Below are 22,169 nucleotides of genomic sequence, written 5' to 3' on the forward strand. Positions count from 1 at the left end.
TCTTCGTTCAATCTTTCTTCCAGTCTCAGCACCGAAATATTTATTAGGCGGTTTCAATTTTCTTCCATTCTTCATTCAATCTTTTGTATCAAAAGATTGATCACTGCGCGTGGTGCGAGCGACTGGCCCACCGCACCGCTCAACCGTTGCCTCCACCTTGTCGCCGCCCAAGACGGATCGGAGTCCACTCTGCTACCCCACATGTATCGGCTATCACATCTCCTATCTGCAGCGTGCTTCGCTTGGCTACAGGCTCCAATGATACGGTCCTGTGTTGCGCAACGCGGACATGTTCAAGCAGAACTACGGAAAACAAAATGGACTACATTCGAGATTATGCGCAACGGATCGTAGCAGTCGCGAGAGTGACATAACATGCTGCACAGTGATACATACCCCGCCATTCAGGAGGAGCGCATGGACATATGGCATTCCCGCGACTTGACGACACAAGACGGTTTATGCCCTCCAAAGTTGGTCGGCGGACGTGGTAGCGTTTAGATGGTTCTCTGCAATAAAGTCATGCTTTACTTACATGTCGCAGTTTCATAATTAACACACTTACCTTCACAGCGGACCATTCCATTACTAGCGTACTAATCCTTTCGCGCAACGACAATTTGCACAGATCGCACGATAACTCTCTCTCGAGGGGTGTCAACGACGCTTGCAGCAAATAGGTGGAGAGGTCTTGATGAAGATCCACGCCGATTATATATTAGACAGTGAGCACCGCACAAGACGTTGTAGGCTCACCTGGTCTCGCGTCCCATACCAAGTGCGCAGATGCAAGAGCCCATGCTCGCATCAACTTCCGTTGCTGTTCGTTATCGCATTCAGGGGTCTCCGGGTGCGGTTGGGGTGGATGCAAGAGCAGCCGTCCGAGTGCGTCCATGCGGCCGTTGTGTAGAAAAAACAGCCGTTTTAGATAGACGGCTCCGATGCGCTTCGATACCTCGTCGGTTAAGGAGGGAAGCTGGTATGCGAGGAGATGTGGAGAGATGGCCACTGCCAGCTCCTCCAGATCATACGAGGCGGCGAGAGCGTATGCATCAATCGGTTGGAGTGGGGCTTGTGCAAGTAGGAGTGAGAAAAGCGATGTGGTGGGTAAGATCATGCGCTTGGGCTGCATACCGTACCTCACGAGCGCAGCGATAGCCGCAGAGAGCGTCTCATAAGAAGGCGCGAAGCAGCTGGCGTCCCAGTTGTGAATACTGTGCAGCACGACATTGAGCACGTCAGCCGACTCGGGAAGATCGATCACGGGGGTGAATTCGTCGGATACGGAGGGTGGGGGTAAGAGGGAGTTGAAGCCGTTGTCGGATGCGGCGAGGAGGCGATGGAGACACACGTAGAAGAACACGTTGTCGGACGACGTGAGCACGATATCGGGACGCAGATTGTCGACGTGCACGTTAGGCTGGAATGCTGTAGAGATGGTAACTGGGATGCTGCCTGATGGGCCTGGACGCTGCCCAGGTGTCCCAACCTGCGATATCCTTGTGATACAAAACACACGGAATGTATCGCACATCACTTACCGGCGTGCGATCCTGCCTGCTATCTCCACTTGAACCCTCTATAAAATGACCGCTGGATGCCACTGCCAACGTCTGATCTAGCTCGGGGATAGGCACGTTGAAGTCAAAGTAGTCCATGTTGGAACCTGTTGAGGTCAGAGCCAAGGACGCGTCTCGACAGGGAGCTTGCTGTTATGCGTCGCCAAGAAAGAAAGAAAGATGCGAAGCGGTTAGAATGAACCACAAGGTCATTGGACACTATGGGCCGGCCCCCCGGGATGTTTGTTCTAGTGTCTTGCGGAGCACCCTGGGGTGCTGGTGAAAATACATACTTGATTTCTTTCGTTTCTTCCGGGTGAAGTAAGAGATAAAGCGGTTGGGAGTGAGCGCAAGGAGTGAAGGCACAGTTCCTCTCACTATGCTGGCGTCTGGTTGGCATGCCGCATGAGGTGATAAATATTTCGAAGCGCGCAATGACACGGCACACGCATGTACCGCGCAGCGGGCCCTGATTACCGGTCATATCCGACCAACGATGCCGCCAACTACCAGTAGAGCTAGAGGACACAGTACGGTAAATTCAATTCGCGAACACACAGGGGATCGCCCATCTCGGGGACGCACGCGAAAAGGCCAGGCATTGAAGTTGGACAAAGGTTATATGACCATTAACATTGATTTAACTTCGGCTGCGTCAGGACAGACTTCAACAGGCGTCAGGTCGGCACGCACCAAAGAAAGGCCGTCTACATTTCAGGATCCGGTCCGTCAATTTTTAAGGCCTGAACTCGCATAAAAAGCTATCAGAACGTAAAACGGCTCGCGTCCGCGAGGACAAACTTACCTAGAGCAAATCGACCTAAAATAAAGGTGCTCGTACTCCACCCCTTGACGGTTTCACTTGAAGCCGCTACAGACAGAGCTGGGCCGTGAGCGACCCTTGGTTTACAGAACCTCTGATATTCTACAGACCTCGCAGACTGAAAGCCCCTACTTTGTGCCGACGATCGCAAACGTGTTCAACATGTGCATTGAAACGTATGGGATGGGGTCTTGCAGTCGACATGCAGACCAGTGACCATGCGGAAGCACATACTAAAGTACAGTCCTTCTTGCAGGATAGGACATAGAGATCGACAAGGAACCCCGGCAAGGTGAGATATTCATGACGCCAATTGCTCCACTCTAGATCGAGGCGCCACACCATCGTCTCGACCAACCCGAACGTGGCGCTGCAAACTGCAGGGGATCTTTACCTGGATAATCGGCAAGCGAGTAATCTGTCAAACTTGGGGATTCTGAGCGCTAGACCGCGAGGACGATGCTCTGCATACAGTGACAACAGTCAAGTTTGATCAGCGAGTGCACGCGTGCCTCTATCACCGATGGGGTTAGGACACTTACTTTGCAATTGGAATGATGCAGGTCTAGATGCTACGACAGGTATGCTCTGAACCATACTCTGCAGTGCGTTATTGCAAGTTTACGGTTCACATTGCAAGTGGCAAACCTGTCGAAGACGATTGCAGGTTGAGCCCGTTACTTTCCAGCCCTCAGTCAGACAACAAACAAGGTGAGCATACGCATCATTGCATACAGACCAGCAATGACTGGACTCCTTCCTGAAGAGTAGTACTTCGTGTTCACTGGTGGTGCTGAGGTGAAAGCATCAGAGTGGAAGCTAGGTACGTGTACCGCAGGAACACATGCGCATTTAGCATGCGCTCGTCGCGTTCTCAGTTTTCAAAGAGCAGGCACCCATTCCCCTCCGGCCCAAGCACAGTGATTTTCAGTCGCATTCCGCGGCAGTTTTCGAGAAGAGCCCAACAGCCTGGCCTCTGATAGTAGGCTCGAACGTGCACTGGCCAAGAATATGACATAGGGTTAGGGGTAAGTTATAATTCAAAAGGGAGTTCTCTAGTCAAAGTGCCGCCGAGTGTGTCGGCGATACCCTTGCTCGCGAATGATGCCCGAAACGCGATGGCGTTCTGCAATATTCACAAGCGTAGCCATGCAGAACCCAGGCGAACATTTATCGACCAATGTAACGACCTCTGAGGGCGCCACAAGAGCAAATACAGGTACATAGCCACAAACAAGGGTCGGAAAGATGAGCGACATTCCCGGACACCTTGATCTAGTGCGCAAGGGACGTTCTAGGCGCTGTGCAACGATATTGGAGTCCATGAAAGTCTTGCTTTAGGCTGAATCATTGACTGATCGCTTAAATGCTTCATACTCGAAGTGCGGCCAAGAGTGTCGATACCCTTACTCGCGATCGACCCACATGGAGTTCTTCAATTACAAGCACAGCCGTGCAGACCTCAAACAATACACCGAACAAATAGTAATCAAGAACAAGCAATTATCGGAAAGGGTGAAGGGACTCAGCTCATGATTCGACTAGAGCAAGTGCTAACTCAAGCCACTGAGCCCCTTCGGCTGCCTTCTCGGACGATGACTCGCCACTGACCGAGTGGAACTTCAAGCCTTCAGATATGGGATCTACTCCACTCCGCCTCAAAATCCGTGAGCACTGTGAGCAACCTGGTAGCAATGCCTGATGAGAGGGATGATTATTGCGCAGTTACCCATCTTTCCTTCTTGAAATAGGGAAGTGGCGAATGAACGGACGAGTATCAGCCAGTGGATGCTAAACAGTTGCTGTATTTTACGAGTCCGCAACTGCAACTGGACATTCTTTAATTGAAGTATTGTGTGGTACAAAAAGCCTCCTAGTTGAACTTCGCAGTGGTCTTGATGAGGTGAGCGAGTACCTAACGAAGTAGGAGCGAGCTTCGGTTGGGATAAGCACAAAACATGAAGCTCTCGCTCTACGGATCGTCGGGTATGTACCTAGGAGCACGCAGTGAGCCATTTTTATCCACAACAATCAGCCAGAACGAATAACATCGGGAATAGGAATATGGTCAGGAGCGCCAGGGGCGCGTCCATGTTGCGCCGATCCCGACGCGATAACGCGAGGTCGTGCCTGCGCGCGCGCACGCGGGGCTTTGGACGCGCTTGTCCGTCGACAACTTTGTACCGCCTGCTCAAAGGTTTCCTAGGAAAACATATTCACCAATCAAATGGGAGGTTCCACTTGGCTTCAGATCGACGTGAGTGGACCATCACAATCCGTCTACAGCATCGAGCGAACACAACGCACAAGCTTTGACAATACAAGGAGCCGACAACTTATGAGATCAACTCAAATCACACAGGTTTTTAGGTGAGCTCCTCAACATCCGCATTTTCGTTGAATACATGACGATCAATAAGTATCTACAACCTCAGGATGTGGCTTCACTAAACCGTATTCACATAGTCCATTCAGATGCGCACTCAGTACTCCTCGGGGATAGCACGGCGCGAGCTGTTGTGGTGGCTACAATGTAAAACATCAGCCAGACCGCCACAAGGCAAAGCGACAATCAGGACTCACTCGAACGCGTGGAAGATGTCCTTGCCGATCTTGAAAATCGAGCCAAGGCTGAAAGCCTCGCTGCCCTGGTCCTCGCGAGTCAAGAGGTCAACGAGCTCGCGAGCAGCCTGGCGGTGAACCTCCGTAGGCTGCTGGCCCGGAGCCGGAGCCTGCACGCGCTGGGCGTCCTGGGGGTGCTCGAACTGGCCCTGGTGACGGTGCGCGTCCTCAGGGCGCTCGTACTGCCCCTGGCGGTGGGCGCCCTGGGGGCGGCGGTGATGGCCGTGGTGACGGTGCGCGCCCTTGCCGTGCTTGTGCTTGTGCCTGTGCTCCGCCGGGTGCTCTGCAGAGTTCTGCTGAGCCGGGGCCGGGGCCGCAGCCTGAGCGGGCGCGTGCGACTCCTGGGCGGGTGCCGCGGGGACCTCACGCGCGAAGCGGCCGGGGCGGTGGAACCGCTCGTGCTCGTGCTCGCGGAAGTGAGACGAGGGGCGGTGCTCAAGCTCGTGCTCGTGCGCGTGGTGGCGGAAACGGTCGTGCTCGTGCTCGTGCTCGTGGTGGCGGAAACGACCGTGCTCGTGCTCGTGCTCGTGGTGGCGGAAACGACCGTGCTCGTGCTCGTGCTCGTGCTCGTGGTGGCGGAAACGACCGTGCTCGTGCTCATGCTCGTGGTGGCGGAAGCGGCCGTGTTCGTGCTCTTGCTCGTGGCCATGGAAGTGCTTGTGGGCATGGCCGCGGAAACGCTCGTGCTCATGCTCGTGACCACGGAATCGTTCATGCTCGTGCTCGTGCTCCTCAGGAAGGTGGCGAGCGATGATGTCCTCGATGTCGCCGAGGTCGCGGCTCTTCTTGTTCTTGGAGCTACAAGGCACCGATCAGTAAACACATTTCATGCGGCATCATCAATAGTTGACGTACTCGATCAAGTTGCCAATACCCTCAAGACCATGACCGAGGAGGCTGAAAAGGCCGAAGGCCTGGCTACCCTGCTGGTCCGCAGGGACGTTCTCCGCCGCAGTCGCAGCGCGAGCGACGAGGTCGTAAAGTTCACGGCGCTCGTAGGCAGAGTCACTACAGAGACACCCTTGTAAATACAGCCCAATAAGGCAAGATGTCAGACTACTCACGCCATGACCATGGGGGTGGCAGCCGCAGCAAGGGCAACAGTGACAGCAGCAGAAGTACGCATGATGATCGTGAGAAGTTGGAGGGATGGGGTGAGTGAATTAGAAGGTAAGGAAGTGAAGGTCGTAAATAGAAATCGTCAACAAAAAATGCGTCAAGAAAGAACGTGAACGAAAGACAGGCTGCCCAGCAGCGTCAGCTCCGATACCAAGGGTAGAAAAGGATTCGAAGTAACTCACCAACCAGTACCGACTTTCGGGGCTCGAGTGAAGATGAAGGAGGAGCTGAGGATTGATGCACACAGAGCTCAAGCTTTATACCGTACCAACCTTCCGAAGGCGCGGAGCTGCCGAGGACGGCGGTTAGCGGCAGCGAAGGCGCTGCAGATGCCGACTCGGTGATGGGGCACACTGCCGCTAAGCAAGTTAGAAACGTAAGAGATGCACCGCCCAACGATACAACATCGTGTTACGTCTTAGCAATGACCTCGGCACAGCACTTGTGCCTTGAAGAACGATATACTTGCTTAAAGTGGATTTCCTGCTAGTAGCTAACAGAGACCATTCAGAATGCTAACGGATGTGGAATCCAGATCGCTGCAGTGGCACTCACGATTGATCGAGCGACCAGATTGTTAGATGCCAAGAAACCCGAGTATACGAAAGATTGCATCATCTTCCCGATCACGGGTTTCGTAGAGCCCCCCAACAACATCTCGACGCACATACACCGCCCGCTGTCACTTTGGCCATCAAGTCGCTCTCCGATGGCAGTTGTTTCACGTCAGGAACATTTTGCATGATCAAAACGCCGGTCATTTATCTTCCAACGCTTCACATGCGATCGCGGCGACTTCGTAGACACTCAAAGAGATAGTCGGCAGACGCGGCACCTCGAGTTTCGGTCAAATGTCCTTCCCAAGCAGATATATTATGACGCAGATATAGTAAGATTTAGCGAGAGATGTGGCCTTGAGGATCAGATGCTCCTCGGCGTAATTATGAGGACGGGGTCGGAGCCTTCCAAGATTTCAGCCATTTGTGCATGGCCTTACGCCCCTCCGCCTGCACGAGGGCAATGGTCGGGTCGACCTCCGCATTCGCCGTGTACATCTCAGAGCAGTGGAAGCCATCACCCACCGCAATCGGCTGCCGCGGCGTGCTCCGCTTCCCCCGACCATCTGCAGAGACAGTCGCGTCCCTCCACGGGTCGCCTACGCGTCAATGTGAAGCATCAGAGAAAAGATCAAGGGCACCGCCATGGACAGCACGAGGACTCACGCAAGCCGTTGCCGAAGAAGAGCCGCTCTGACTGCACGTCCCAACCATGATAGGCCGCGTTGGTCGCGTTGACTTGCGGCGTGGGCGGCGTGCTGAATGCTTCTGGGAAGTAGTATGTGCACTGGCGCTGGAACAACCGAGTCAGATAGGGCTGCACAACCAGATGGCTCGACCATGGCATACCTCTTCGTAGATGGGCTGGATAAGCCGCGAAGCGATGGTGGGTATGCCATCAGGCGCGCCGTCTTGGTAGAAGCCCATCTCGTTGCAGCTGTATCACACGCCCATCAACACGCCACAGGGAGGCAGCCGAAATCGGCACATACACGATCCATAACCACGAGCGCTCGGCATTGTTGATAGATATGTCAGTATAGATGTCTTGCGTAGGATCATACGAGCCCAGACATTCCCTGCGCATTGCAAGCACGAGTCAGTCGAACGGAGAAGATGACGAGCAAATGCACTGGACGCACACCACACCCTGTCCGGGGCAGACTATCGCGTCTTGATCAACACATGTCTCAACGCTTGCGATCGACACGCGCACTTACTTGTCTCATAATAGGTGCTCGTCCACCACGAACCATACGCCTGCAGCGCGTGCTCGAGACCCCAACCTTGCGGCGGCGCATTCTCTCCATCCTTTACTTCCAGTGCGTCGCAGAATTCGAAGAATGCGTTATCACTGAGCTCGCTGCTAGGCTGGAGATCCTGCCATGAGTATAGAGGGTCTGCCACTGCAGATTCGCGCATCAGCACCGCAGCAGTGTGTATGGCATTGTAAAGGACACCTACATGCACCCCCAACGTCGTCTAGGTGCGTTAGCGCGGTCATGTTGAACGTCGCCTTGAGAGCGTCGATCGCAGACGTGTCGTTCTTGGCGACGATGCCGTCGAAGTAGCCAACGATCGCCTGAACATCCGCAGAGCAGTTCGCGGGCATGTACTGCCGGATGATGTCGAAGTAACCCCAGTAGTTACTGGTCGAGCGCTTTAGTTAGTAGTCCGTCCGGGAAGCTAGGAAAGGTATGGTACGCACATAATGCTCTCAACCACACCAGAGGAGGACCATGCCGCCCAAAACAGGTCGGGTTTGCTATGTAACGTGAGACTTTGTGAAACTCTCGCCATAATTTGCAGGAACACTGTTCTTACTTGACTTTAGTGAAGCTGGTCAGAGCACCCGCATAGCTGCCCCCGACCAGGATCCATGGCGCTTTTGCAGGCGTGACATGGTCACCTCTAGGCATGGCGAGCTTCACATTGTAAGCAAAATAGTCGAAGTCGTCGATCGCCTGCTGGATCGTGTGATACTTGAGGCTCGCGACAGACAAATTATTATAAGGATTGGAATAGCCGTAATAACGATGCTCGAGCACGATGGTAGCTCCGTTTTGCTCTTGGGCAATTTGTCCCATGATCGTTAAGTTCGTCAGGTACCCCTCGAAGCCTGTATGAGGGGAAGATGAGCATGCTATCGATATACACGTCCGACCTCGCGTGAGAAACCCCGATCGAGCCCGCCATCTCATGGAACATGAGCATGACCTTGGTCACGACGTCGTAAAAACTGCGTGCAGGCTTCAAAACAGCCTACAGGGGCTCGAATGCACAGATCCAGAAAACCCGTATTCTCTCACAAAGCCATGAGTAATAGACGGGCACCGGCTCGTTCGCGACCCAGTCGACCTCAACCAATCAAACAGTTGGGACCTACCATCGGCGTCTTGCTCTCCAGGTGTAGTGATAATGATAGGACCACCTATGCGTTGTTCACAGCCGTCAGAGCTCAAGGATATTTACCCCGCCTTTGCACGTACCAGGCTCGTAGAACTCCCACGTGTGCCAGTATCGCTGCGAGAACGTGCCCAGGCTCGGGTTGTTGTGATCAATCAACTGCTCGAAGTAGTAGGTCGTGTTGTATGGTGGAATCTCGGTGCCGTTGCGATCGACGACGGGGCCTACGTGCGGGAGATCGACCTTCTTGACGAGCTGCATGCGCGGAATGTTGGCACCGACTTTGCCATTGCGCACGATGGCAGACGCGACAGAAGCGAAGAATGGCAGTAAGAGCAACGCGCCGACACTCCGGACAGCCATGGCAGCAGGGAAGAGCAGGAAGGAAACGTGTGTGACTTAGAAGAAGAGCTACGACTGGGATCAGCCCGCCTATATGTGCATATATGAATAGGTGCGTACCATGAGGGCCGCCCATATGCCTCCCGAGATTTGCATCGACTTCGAAGCTGGGAACCATGCCAAGGCGGTGTTCGGTGATCCGCGGTAGTGCTGCGAGTGTGGTAGTGGCAGTCAAGCAGCCTGATTTAGGGCCCGACACCCGCCTTCAGCCGCTCTCTGCTCTTCGGGTGCGCGATGGTCGTGAGAGACGTCTTTTTTGGAGAGGCAAAGGCCGCATTCAATGACAGGAAGGATTCATCCCGTACACAGTGGTCATCATTTGCGGACGTTTATGTCCGGCTGGCCTCGGATATTTGACGATCATTTTGTTGCCGACCCGACGTGTGAGAGGATGCGCGGGCGGGTTGCCTACCTACGCTTTCTTGCGGTGGTAGCCCTTTTATGACTGGAAGAAAGTGATTCGTCGCGTGCATAGCGTGCATGTACGGTTGCGGGGGACATGCTCGTGAAGGATTCGGACAGATTTACAGGCGCTTATCCCGTGTGATTTCGATCCCTCGTAACTGCAGCCCTTCAGAGCAGACAATTCCTTCAACTCGCGTCGGCTCCGGACATCCACGTCTGACGTCTTCTTTCCAACACGCTACCTGACGGTAAGTTCGGTGTCGATGGTCGGTACCCGTCACCCGGCATATCACGCATGTGCTACACAAATACAGGTAAGCAACGCGCGTTGCACTACCAGGACGTTCGATGCCATCCTGAACGAAAGGCCTTCGCCTCGATGCTCAAGGAAACATCTGCCTGCTTCCGATCATGCATTTATGGTCTGGTATTTAATTGCATGTCTCGTATCATGTTATCTTTCGATACTCAAGAGCAAGCACAAGTTCAAGTGCGCCGCAGGTGCGATCAATTAGTTCGACCTCCTGGAGCGCCGCCTCAAAAGCCCAACCTCATGCGTCCTTTGGTATGCCACTTATATATCGATATATCTAGTGCCGAACTATACCGCTGGTGCGTTGAGCATTCCGCAAATCGACGGTAGGTCGTGTATACCAAGGTCTGATCCACCTGCGGGACCATTCAAAGGAGAATGACGAGTCATTACGCCTTTCAACAAAGCATAGGACTGTTGCTTAAAGTAAGCATATTTTAACCCGTGGCTAGAGAGACATGCTCACAACGACGCGGCACATGACGCGAGAAAATGGAGGGTTAGTAACGCGCTCGACGAGCGCCATCGGCCTTGCCTGTGGGCCCATGGCGCCTGTGTCAATGATTCTCAAGCCTACCTTATGGGTACAGCAATGTGCCAGAGTGCAGCCGTGCCTGTGTTTTATAAATGTATCCCCTACGAGGGTGACCATCGGGGTATATAAATCAGCTTACCGCGCAGCTGTTCTGCATTTTCTACCCATGCGTGTCTCTCGTATTTTCTTCATCGTCTGTGCCATCGTGGGCAGTACTGCTACTGCGGTGGTGGAGCTCGGCAGCAGCAACTTTGCCGCTACCGTCGCGCATGAGCCGCTACTCTTGGTCGAGTTCTATACCCCATGGTTGGATAATGCGGAACGTACAGCTATTCATACCAACACACGCTGTAACATCCAGGTGTGGACACTGTAAGGCGTTGGAGCCCGACTTTGCAAAAGCCGCGGCCGCGCTGCAGGGGACGGCCAAGTTAGCTCGAGTGGATTGCAGCGTGCAGCATGATGTATGCAGTGCCCAAGACATTTGAGGATATCCGTAAGCGACGCTGTGAATACTACTGAATACGTGTACCCTGAAGTGCTGATACACGACTGAATATGAGGACTCTGCGGGCTTATCGGCACGGCCACTTGTCCGACTACAACGGGAGGCGGGACGCCAGCTCGATTGTCGATTACATGAGGTAAGGGCGAGTCTGCATACACGAAAGGACCATGCTGATACCGTCTTCGCAGGCGGCAGAAAGCGCGGCGCAACGAGTACGCTGACTATAATCGCCGCGCTGAATATGACGACGAAGAATTATTGCGGCGGTATATTCACGATGCGTTCTGAGCTGGGAATATGTACACAATCACCCACGGTCCCTCAATGCGACTGTGATACTCTCCACACGTGGTTGCTATCAGCATAACTTCCTCTCAGACCCCTCGTAAGTTCGAGCGAGTGCGGGCCACAACAGAGACAACAGTGCCTTTACTCACCTTCTGCGTGAGTGTCGCGAGTTTCGTTTTTCTTGTTCTTGCGCTGGCGCGTTCTAGTTGTTTCGGAAGCGAACTGTGGTCAGTGGAGGAGTAATATAAATGCCTTCCTGTGGGGAGTGCGATCATGCGGTTGTGCCTATATGACCGCTTTTCGTGAAACGGTTTTCTCGTACCACCTACTCGAATAAAGTGTTACTCTCTGGAAAGCTTGTCTTTGCGGTTACAAGAGCACTTGTCCGGTCCCACTCCACAGATACTACCAGATTCCTGCAGAGTCGTAGCATCCTCATTGACTTCAAGTTGCATTTTGCTGCAACAACCAACAGCCATGTCGGATATCCCCGACGTGGTCGCTCTGTAGATGTCCCTGCAGATAGGTGATTCAAGTATGGCCTTAGAATGAGGAAGGAAACCTATCATCACTATGTCACGGGCCCAATGCCGCGGCGTGTCAATATGTTTGATGATCAGGCGCCCGACGTCAATTTGTTCTTCAAGCGTCACTTACGTAACTCACATCATCATGCGGACTCGGAATGCACCGCAGACATACTGTACATGATTTCCGAACAAAAAACATGTGTTCGAATAGCTTAAGCCGTTGTCCTCTTCGTCATAAGTAATGGCACATCCGGCACACCAAGCGTCAGTCCAAGGAACTTGATCTGCATCACGCGCTGTCGCCACATCTCCCCCGTCTCCCCGTGCTCCAGGGGCACATCAAGTTTCCAGTCGCGCAGGAGACATACCAAAAGGCATACCGCTTCCGTGAGTGCGAATTTTCGGCCGATGCAGGCACGAGGTCCAATTCCGAAGAACGTGAAGTCCAGTTCGGAATTCTCCCCATACCATCGTGAGGGATCATATCGCTCTGGATCAGGAAAGTACTTCGGATTGTAAACTTGAAAAAAAGCAAATCAATGTGACTTCGATTCTCGACAACATACAGATGGGAGCACTCACGAATGCCGATCGTGTCCACGTTGACTTTGATTCCCGGAGGGATGAACAGAGGTTGGTAGTCTCCTTTCTGACGCAACGCTATGGTGGATCCGCTGACTCTGAGAATACCACTAACCGGAGCTGAGCAGTTAAATGTAGATGAGTACACGGAGAATGCTAAATATGGGTACGACTGACGGAAAAGGCGTGCAGCCTCTAGGAAACAAGCTAGGACCTTTTTCAGTGCATCAAAGTCATCGAACGTCTGGTGACAATCGTCATTCTGGCCCCACTGTCAAGCTGCTGATATCGAAGCTTACAGGGTTGCGAAAGTCAGGCAAAGCCTCATGTATTGCCTCGACAGCCTTCTCCTGCTCGTCTTCATGTAGAGCGAGCAATGCGAGTGTTGTTGTAAGGACATGCGCCGTTGTGTCTGCACTCTGCATGAGCGATCTCTGACGCTTCTCGGGGTTGAATAGACTCGTACCGTGCCCGGCGAACAGGAAAATGAACACATTGCTGATCTCAAGATTACACGCGGTCGATATGTCGTATAGAAAGCAAAGAAACCCACTCACAAGCTCTTTGTCAGTTAACCCGTTTTTCCCTTCAGATTCGCTAGCTTGGATCAGGCGGCTGAACAGATCGTTGGGAGATGTATCGTTCCCTTCCACGGTGACAGCCTCGGCCTTCTTATCCGCGACGAGAGACTGCATGAAGGCGGTCATACGAGTGTAGGCCTCATCGACCTCCCTCAACCTGAGTACTTGTGAGCAGATACTTGCGCCAGAGATACGACACTCCACTGACCGCCGGATAGGCAGCCTGTACGCCCATTGTGGTACGACTTGACGAATGATAGTACCTTGGACAACTAGGGCAAGTGTCGTGCCGATCGACATGCCTTCGGCATGGTCGTCGTCGTTCCACGAGAAGGACATTCCAAATGCGCAACGCGTCAGCACCCCCAAAGTGAACTGAAGGTCTCTGAATGGTATGTCTCGCTTAATATAGGGGACAACACGGACCTTTGACATCCATTGGCTCACGTTGTCGAGGTGTATCGATGTTTGTGAAGTCCACCCTTCACATCTGACCATTTCATGATAGAGCTGCACAGTCTCTCGTGCTACCATCGTGTATCTACAGGAGAGAGACAGTTTATATTTGTGATCCAAGTATGATTGCCACGAACTTGCGTCTTTGCAGAAAATGCTGGCCCAACAGCGCGACGGTGCTTCTTATACGTGTCGGGGGTGGCGAAGACGATATTATTGGACAATAACCTCAATAATCATGAGCTCGGTGCCCGCCTTCGTGCAGAAGATACTCACCAGAATGCACCTTCACGAGGCTAAAAGGAGGGCTTGAACAACTGCGCCGTATTGTCCTGCGACATAAGCTGCCGAGCAATTTCAACGGAAGATGTAGATATTGCAGGAGCGCCGAATATTGGCACAACGGATATCGTTTCCGAGCCATAGGATGAATATACTGTGAAGCAGTTGAGATATCTTTAATGGCATGCAGCAGAAGACAGGGCTTGCATGAAGCTCTCCACGTCCAAGCCCAGAGAAGGCCTGGGTTCCACTTGTTTGTCCCGATGATAGCATTCAGAAGGCTGAGTAAGGGGAAGGTGCAACGGATGCCCGGGAGATTGTTCACGGCCTGATAATGTATGAATGAGACCCCTCGGACGAGTAGAATAACTACAACCTTCAGCTTTCGGCGGAACAACAACACTCTATGGAAGAGGAAAATAATGAGCAAGCAGACAGTTATTGCGATGGTCGACATGGTGATTCCTGAACTGGAGAGACGTCTTGCTGGCGATTATATAGGCTTATGCTACATGCTCTTGCCATTTCAATCAGGGACAATTGTATTCCAAGCTGAACTCTATGGGGCATGAATCAGAAGGGCACTTTCCTCATTCTGTTATGTCAAAAGGCCGCAGTCGGCACCTCGAGTGGTGTTGTTCTCATGATATCTCGTTGGATTTCAAACCTCTTCAGGGTTGATGGTGGCCTCCTGTCAGCTAGAGTAGGGCGCAGTCAGAGATTAGTTGACAAATCGCTATGATGGAAACATATCATGAGGAGTCGGATGTCGCGTTCTGTAGTACCGGGGGACATGTGCACGTTCAATTAACCTTCGTACTGTGTGGGGCCTCATCGGTCCAAGAAGCTTTGAATGGCTAATGAAGTCAGTTACATAGGCATCGTACCATATGGTCACTTCCTCTCACGACATGATTGATTTAGCGTGATATCATCAATCTGTTTCTGGGAGGAGATGGAGAAGACGCGCGCCTTTATAGTCTTCTAGTGCAGGGGTACGTGAATTTGTTCCAAGTCGGGACGATAGTCGCGTCATGTACAAGCTAACTGAGAAAAGTCAGACTTGGCAATGATAAGTCGGGTACACACTCGGTACTATCCTTTGCGCAATGCACCAAAGCTGTATTTCATGGCAAGGGACCTGTTCCTTGACAGACGGGACACCAACACACCAATAACCAGAGAAATGGTGAGAAGGTGAGGGGCAAGGCCTCTCGTGACTCTGGAGGACCACATCTGTCGGAGTGGCGCCATGTGCTCAGTTATTCACAATACAAAGATTCAACTAAAACGTCGACAGTGCAAAAGAAGGATCAGATGGGAGTAGCAACTTTCAGACTCCTTCGTCGCACCCGCGCTGCCGTTACTTTCATAACACAGCCGTCAACCACGACGGTGTTGCGCGCGTCGTTCACTCATTAACAAGCGCAACCAGCGAGTCATTAGCAGTGTCAGAGATTCCGATATTTTCGGTACGCATGAGCACTGGGCGATGAGCGCCGCCTATGGCAGCCCCAAGTTGAAAAGCACAAAGACGAGAGTAACGAAGGTTGCTGACATACATAGGTACTGGAGCCAAGGGATAAAGTTGCCTCAGCGATCAGACTGAGATCACAGATGCCCACGGGTAGTTATATATGTACCTTTGCGGTATTCTCGTTCCCTTTCTTGTCATGGTCATGTACATGAGCATTGGTCCACGCTTTGCATGAGTATGCTCAAGTTGTCTTAGTAGAGGCACACTTCTGTTTCCTTTATTTTAGCAGTAGGTGGCATTCGGGTGGATAAAGAAGTGCTAAACGCCTTGACGGACGTCGGAGGAGACCATCGAGTGCACGAATGCAAACGATGCATACTACAGAGTATTGCTTGGAGTCTCCAATGAATTCGCATGCAATACTCGTCCGTCTGACTGTCCGAGGCGGTTCCCGCGTACGCGTACGGCTGACTGAGTAAGCCAACAGCGCTCTCGCGGAGGATTATTAAGGATTATATATGGGTAGCCTTGGCAAATCCGGGGTCGTATATGCACCAGTGCCGTTTACTCCCCGTCGTACACTGCCTTCGCATCGTCAAGTTCTCAGAAAGGTTTAGATGTCTGCAACGTACGTGTGCGGGAGCCATGGCTATCATGGGACGAGCTTCTAGCTTCCAGCCCTCTAACCTAGACGAGCCCTGTTGTACAGATACGTCAACTTCTTCGGCGGCTCGCCCCTCAACCGCCTCTCCTGGCTGCGCACCTCGCATAACTTCCTCAACGCAATCGCTCTCGCGCCCTCAACGCGCTGGGTCGTCTTGCAGGGCGGTCAGCCACTACTAGTTTCCGAACCCAGCACCCACAAGCGATCCCTAGCTCGGCTCTCGACTGCGGACGTCCGCCCTCTTCTCGGCTCAGAGCCTTTTTTCTCGCAGGGACAGGCGGAGGGCGAATACGCCCCATCCGATGTTCTGGTCGTCGAAGCTGCGCGGTTCCGCGGCCCACCGATCGTCTTTCTCGGTCTGCACGAGCCCCAGACAGACGAAGCGGATGCACTCCCCTCATCTGATTTCAGCGCGAAGAGTGACACAGCTACTGTCATCGCCAACCTCAAGGGCACGCCGTACTTCTCCTTGGACGTGAGCGATGTTGCACAAGACGTGCTGGACAAGACCCTGCAGGCATCGGAGCCCAGCAAGGCGGGTGCAGAGTTGACGTTCTTCGAGTCGCGAGGCGCGATGGCTTTCTTTGATGCGTTTGAGGCATGTGTGTTTGCAGAGGCTCGGAGTCTGACGGACTGGAATGGGCGAAACAAGGTGCGTCGCAATATCTGTGTATCAGATATCTCAATTTCTCTGAATGGCTTGGGTGTCATCAGTTTTGTCCAGCGTGCGGGTCCCCCAGCTACTCGCTCTGGGCAGGTTGGAAGATATCCTGCTCATCCCTCCTTCCATGGGCGAACAATGATGGCAAGAAGCCATGTCCCTCCGCGTTGGTTTTCTACTTCCTCAGAGTCCCGCACCGTTCCTGATGCCTCACTGCAATGCAGAAAAGGCCTGCACAACTTCGCTCACCCGCGCACGGACGCCGTTGTCATCATGGCTGTGGTCGATAAGTCTGGCGAGAAGGTCTTGCTCGGGAGGAATGTGCGTCGCACAGATGACACTCGTGACTAATAATTTGACCCTGGGCCCTTGGAGCACACAGAGGAAATGGCCCGAGAAGTTTTATTCTGCCTTAGCTGGATTCATCGAGCCCGGCGAGAGTTTCGAGGACGCCGTTAAGCGCGAGATCTGGGAGGAGGCCGGCGTACGCGCGTGGGATGTACAATACCATTCTACTCAGCCATGGGTGCGTCCCTCCAGTACGTCATCGTACCAAGACTTCACTGACTGTCTCGTAGCCGTATCCCGCCAATCTCATGGTCGGGTTCTTCGCGACCGCAGACTCGTCGGCGCCGCTGCGCACGGACTTGGACAACGAGCTAGAAGGCAAGCACCATATGCCTACCAGACACATCTCATGGCTAATGTTTCTAACGCAGACGCACGATGGTGGACGCGTGAGGAGGTCCTCCGGGTGCTGAGCCACGCCGAGGGCACGAATCTCACCGGGCGGGACCACAAGAAGATCGCACAGGCGCAGGAGCAGCGCGACAACGAGGCGCACAGGCCCTCGACCGTGAACGCGCTCGCGGGCGACGCGGTCCCCAAGGAAGAGCAAGTGCAGCGCGCGAAGAGCAGTGACGTCGGGCTCGACGAGCTTCCGTTTAGGGTGCCGCCGCTCACGGCCATCGCGGGCGTGCTCATTAGCGAGTGGGCGCATCGCCGCGCAGGGCCAGGGTCGGGCATTGCGGGACAGTCCAAGGGAAACTTGTAGACCTTGGATATTGGATACAGTAGAACGCCTGGGACACAAGCGTGTACCATAGACAACTATGAATCTGGGAGCGTACTGGCCGTCGCCCGCGTTGTACACCAGAGTATTACGACAATTTGATGCCACGTGAGTCCTCAATTCGTTTATGATCAGCAGCTATCAGTATGAGCGTTAGCTTCCACACGCATTACCTGACTGTCAATCGTTCCCCGCTGCTGTTGTCACTCGTTCTGTCAGTTCGGCCAAATACACGTGAATTGTGCGCCTTGCGTCGGTCTGAACACCTCAAACTAAGGACACGGATATTCATCGACCTGTTCGTCGTATCAACTTAATTCATTCCACGTTCGATTCTGCCCGTCGCCCCGCATGGCTGATACCAATAATGTCGTGACCTGATCATGCATGGCCGTTGTTACCTCCCCCACTCCCGATTGAACGTCAGATTGTTTTTGCTTACGAGTGCAAGCATCCATCCATGCTGGAGTGGCTGCGCTATGTCGAGGTGGATGCTGTGGAGAGCCTGGTATCACTTTTGGTGCGCCCTTCAATTTATCCTTTTCGCCCGGTCTGTTCTCTATGTTCGAGCGCCACGCAGGTTATAGCTGACTACCTGAAGCCTTGTGCCCTGTCGTTTCCTGACATTACAGCCTGTTGCCCTACTCTCGATGAGTTTTTGATTGTACAAGGCAGCTCTTGTTTTTTCTAGCAGTTGTGCGTGCATTACTATCGGTGCCCTGCACGCGCATCGTAAAGCGCTAGTGACACTCAATCTGACCAAAACTGACTCTCAAAGCAACCTTCATGGGACAGTTATCTACCTGTGGCTCACTGTCGACAGCAAGACATACCTCGCTGAAGCCGAGCTCTTTTCCGTCTTCAAGCCGTTCTAAGCCGTGGCATTATATTTAGGATGAGGAGCACACATAAAAGACAAGTATTGATTACTTCATAAAGTATGCAGCACCGGCAGGACTCATTGTCCGGAGTCCGGACATTTTCTGCTGTGGATAGTGTTTCCGGAGGGTGCTCTCGTACTCTGGACATTGCGCGAAAATGGGACAATGGCACCCTCTGCTTGGTCAGGATGCAATGTGGGCCGGAGAACAAGATGGGGATCCAGATATCAATCTAAAATACTATCCCTATCAGCGAGAGTTCGAAGCACGTCCGGGCAGGTCCCGCCCGCGATGTATAGGAAGAGGGCGCACATCCCGGCATCATGCCAACGAGAGATTACAAAAGAAAAATAATGTAATTTGCACTTATTTGATGGACATATCCTAGGGAAGAAAGGGAAGAAAGACTTTTGATCGAAACAACTCCATCTGATGAAAATAGAATTGATCAAAATGAAATTGTCCGGCCTGCCCAGGTGATAAAGAGTACATACTCAGGGTTGATCCAACGCGAGAACTCAAGACTGATACGAGCAGGTTCTGCTTACGGCAGAGAGAAGCTGCACCGGGCGCAATTGAAGGTCGTTCGTGGGGAAGGTTGCCTCGTGATGTCCAACACTAGGAACGAGGACCCGGGCGCTGACACTCTTCCCTTCCCAGCCGTTATCAAGTGCCTAGACATTCACATCGGCCACTCCGGTTGACACCCCGGCGAATGGTCTGCGCGTGACCATCATAGAAACTGGATAACTAGAGAGAGATATTTCACAAAGCTCCACTATTGCATAGACCTTTTTTTCTTTTGCTGGAGAAGGATGATGAGTAGTCAGAGTCGCGTCTCTGCAATGCAGCGCTTTTGACCGTGTTGTCGGTAAAGCAAGTGCGCGCTGAGGCAATAAGTAAGATAGACTGGCTTTTTTCTAGGACACAATCAGAAATATGTTTTTCCAAGGAACTGACAGCGTGTCGGAAGGTCTCTGAATCGAGTGAGTGACAGAGGCGGTTTGAAGTGATTCATGATGACGATGAAGCTTACGTTTTTCCTGCTGAGTGTATGGGTCTGTGAGATGAATTTGTTTTAAAATATTCAGTTTTGTATCCGCTTTGTCCCCGCTTTGTGAAATGATTAATAGTGTGTGCAGGCCCGCTCCGGCAGTACGCAGCCAACTGTCCGCCAAAACTCTCGTAGCGGTACCATGTACGCAATGGGACTTATTTTCTTTTCATTGAACGGTGACAGCTGATCTTATTACCGGAAGTCCACATGACCAACAATTTGACGGTCAGTTCGTTACGATAGTCGACTAGTGTTTTTTATTGATGTCGCAGCAGAACCAGTGTCAATTTTGAGGGCACAGGATCATGAGCGGCATGGAACCCGTGAGGACCATCGTTGTTATTGGCTCGACATTCAGGGCGTTCGGCCGCTGAGAAACGCCGCCTAACGCTTTGACCTCTTTCCCCGTACGCTGGTGCTAGCATTCTGGCTATCCCTTCCTCGCTTTTTGTCCTTGCTTCCGGCCATGCTAGCACGGAGCTTCTCTTCCATACTCTGCACTTGTTGCAAAGTGCCGCGTAGGATACGCTTTTCTCCAAGGCGGACAATTGCGGCATTTTTCCCGTTCAACGACAGCTCTTCGACCTTGCCCGGCGCCAGCAGCAACTCGTCGTCCTGACCGTGTTGCCATTAGCCAGCCATCCTCTCAAATATGCGGACGGAATACCTCTAGTGACGTTGGGTAGTCCTGCGCACGCCGCCGTAGGACATCCGCAATGATGAACAATAACGCGATGTCAACCTTCGGCTTGGGCAATTTGCCTTTATTTCTTATCTTCTCCCATTCGTCCTGCGGAAAAAGTAGAAGCCTCACAAACGAGACGAGCTCCTCCGGAACCTCGCAGTCAGTCAAGACCACAAAGGTGCTGGTTCATGTCAGCGAGAAGACGGTAAAAGATTTCAGCGAAAACATAATTACTCATCATCAGCATTCTCCAGCCACCAATCAACTCTTTCCTGTGGTTGATTTTTCAAAGCATTGACCGCGACATCAACTACAAGGTCGGCGCGGATTTCGACAATGTCCGCCGGATTGCCCTCTCCGGTCAGCGGCGAGGAAAGAGGCAGGACATCGACATGACCATATCTCCGGAGCAAGTCAGAGTTGGGTGGGTCGCCGTATGTGTTCCACTGCGAAACGCTGATCGATCGTATGTTCAGAGCGAACGGTTAAGAACAGACGTACAATTTGTTCCCCAGCCTTGATGAATTTCGTAGAAACCATTTTCAGTTCATGTTTCTCATAGAACAATTTTGCCTGAAGAGCAGTCAGCGAAAGAGAGAACGACAGACACCAATTATAGGCGCACATTTTCGGAGCCGAAACGGGCATTCAACATGTCGGCCATGGGGACCATTGCGACGTCGGCAGGGTTCTCCGAATCATCGTCTTCTTCGTCCTCAGCAATCTCCACTTCTTCAGTCGCGTTCTCGGGGTTCTCTTCCCCGGGTTCAACCGTGAAGCCAGATTCCGCTGACGGCATTTCGACGTCGATTTCCATTGGGGCCGCAGAGTCCCCAACAGCTTGTACCACGCCATCGGTTTCGCTTTCCTCATCGGACGACCACGGCTCAACATGGAACGACCTGGACAGAATCCGACTGCCCATAATGTGATATCTCTGTAAACTGTAGTACTGCGGCACCGCATCGGCGGGAAAGATATCCCCCCGACTCTTAACACACCATCAGGGGTCGCTCCTTACGATAAGTGTAACAATTTTACCTGAATGGCGGGGACAACCTTCTCGGTATAGTCTCGTTCGGCCTCATTTTTGCCGATCTTGTCTGTTGGGAATGGCGCTCACAGCACAGAATCATTACTGAGCAAGAACATGATTTACTCAACACAGCAGTCCCTTGAAGCCCGCACAAATCATCTTCATCCCAGAATATGGGCGTATCGAATGTCGACGGCAATGTCCCTACGCAATGTATTAGATAATCACGTGAGCCCTGTGCTTCAAAGATACCTACGCAAATAAGGGGACCATTTAGATGCATCACCCTGTGCTTCTTCCCACATCAAGCAAAGAATGAGTCCAGACCAACCGCTATCCAGCCCAAATTGCTTCCATGCTCCTTCTCCGAGTTGGTTGGGTAGGGACGAAGTCCGGATAGAAAGGGTGAGCTCTCTCGGGACAGAGAATAGAGTTTGTCCTGCCTGACATCATCATACAGATACCAACAGACACCACAAGATGCGATCCATACCTCAATATTCCTCAAAGCTACGCCTCCGCGTCCGTAGAGAGGAAATTCGGTTATGCCTATGGAAGATGTGTCAATAGATCCACCCTGGGCCTGGAACCATTCATAGAGCATCTCAGTATGCATGGCCATCCGTGCAAATTTGACGTAAGAGAGGACCTTCTCGTACTATGACTTT

The 22,169-nt window shown here is 52.6% G+C and overlaps 7 protein-coding genes across 7 annotated transcripts; 2 read left to right on the forward strand and 5 right to left on the reverse strand.

Annotated features, from left to right (window-relative positions):
- Window positions 1–718: 718 nt before the first annotated feature.
- On the reverse strand, window positions 719–1,534 carry POSPLADRAFT_1131372 (hypothetical protein; the record flags this gene model as incomplete). Its single annotated transcript, XM_024484071.1, has 1 exon — window positions 719–1,534. One exon carries the CDS (start codon window positions 1,532–1,534, stop codon window positions 719–721), a length of 816 nt encoding a protein of 271 aa, XP_024342568.1.
- A 3,216-nt stretch (window positions 1,535–4,750) lies between these two features.
- POSPLADRAFT_1068806 (hypothetical protein) lies at window positions 4,751–6,339 on the reverse strand. Its single transcript, XM_024482316.1, has 5 exons — window positions 6,306–6,339; window positions 6,069–6,248; window positions 5,860–6,012; window positions 4,966–5,802; window positions 4,751–4,908 (listed from the first exon to the last, which is right to left on the reverse strand). Exons 2-5 carry the CDS (start codon window positions 6,128–6,130, stop codon window positions 4,866–4,868), a joined length of 1,095 nt encoding a protein of 364 aa, XP_024342569.1. The 5' UTR covers window positions 6,131–6,248; window positions 6,306–6,339; the 3' UTR covers window positions 4,751–4,865.
- Window positions 6,340–7,064: 725 nt separating this feature from the next.
- POSPLADRAFT_1031044 (hypothetical protein) lies at window positions 7,065–9,449 on the reverse strand (the record flags this gene model as incomplete). Its single annotated transcript, XM_024476762.1, has 11 exons — window positions 7,065–7,279; window positions 7,347–7,473; window positions 7,530–7,617; window positions 7,673–7,759; window positions 7,823–7,844; window positions 7,901–8,086; window positions 8,145–8,329; window positions 8,389–8,445; window positions 8,505–8,799; window positions 9,067–9,111; window positions 9,170–9,449. The coding sequence occupies 11 exons, from the start codon at window positions 9,447–9,449 to the stop codon at window positions 7,065–7,067; spliced, it is 1,587 nt and encodes a 528-aa protein (XP_024342570.1).
- A 1,458-nt stretch (window positions 9,450–10,907) lies between these two features.
- Window positions 10,908–11,229, forward strand: POSPLADRAFT_1132011 (hypothetical protein; the record flags this gene model as incomplete). Its single annotated transcript, XM_024484162.1, has 2 exons — window positions 10,908–11,047; window positions 11,103–11,229. 2 exons carry the CDS (start codon window positions 10,908–10,910, stop codon window positions 11,227–11,229), a joined length of 267 nt encoding a protein of 88 aa, XP_024342571.1.
- Window positions 11,230–12,279: 1,050 nt separating this feature from the next.
- Window positions 12,280–14,425, reverse strand: POSPLADRAFT_1132688 (hypothetical protein; the record flags this gene model as incomplete). The annotated part of the gene is made up of 7 exons (XM_024484241.1): window positions 12,280–12,587; window positions 12,650–12,769; window positions 12,827–12,920; window positions 12,949–13,152; window positions 13,207–13,387; window positions 13,439–13,771; window positions 14,124–14,425. The coding sequence occupies 7 exons, from the start codon at window positions 14,423–14,425 to the stop codon at window positions 12,280–12,282; spliced, it is 1,542 nt and encodes a 513-aa protein (XP_024342572.1).
- Window positions 14,426–16,062: 1,637 nt separating this feature from the next.
- POSPLADRAFT_1072769 (hypothetical protein) lies at window positions 16,063–17,824 on the forward strand (the record flags this gene model as incomplete). The annotated part of the gene is made up of 7 exons (XM_024482547.1): window positions 16,063–16,073; window positions 16,155–16,761; window positions 16,824–16,936; window positions 16,995–17,091; window positions 17,153–17,296; window positions 17,349–17,507; window positions 17,543–17,824. The coding sequence occupies 7 exons, from the start codon at window positions 16,063–16,065 to the stop codon at window positions 17,822–17,824; spliced, it is 1,413 nt and encodes a 470-aa protein (XP_024342573.1).
- Window positions 17,825–20,164: 2,340 nt separating this feature from the next.
- On the reverse strand, window positions 20,165–22,123 carry POSPLADRAFT_1031047 (hypothetical protein; the record flags this gene model as incomplete). Its single annotated transcript, XM_024476763.1, has 9 exons — window positions 20,165–20,395; window positions 20,448–20,646; window positions 20,700–20,911; window positions 20,967–21,038; window positions 21,091–21,456; window positions 21,507–21,568; window positions 21,625–21,705; window positions 21,758–21,944; window positions 21,995–22,123. 9 exons carry the CDS (start codon window positions 22,121–22,123, stop codon window positions 20,165–20,167), a joined length of 1,539 nt encoding a protein of 512 aa, XP_024342574.1.
- Window positions 22,124–22,169: the final 46 nt, after the last annotated feature.

Source organism: Postia placenta (genome assembly GCF_002117355.1).
Source record: "Postia placenta MAD-698-R-SB12 unplaced genomic scaffold POSPLAscaffold_2, whole genome shotgun sequence".
NCBI classification, from domain to species: domain Eukaryota; kingdom Fungi; phylum Basidiomycota; class Agaricomycetes; order Polyporales; family Adustoporiaceae; genus Rhodonia; species Rhodonia placenta.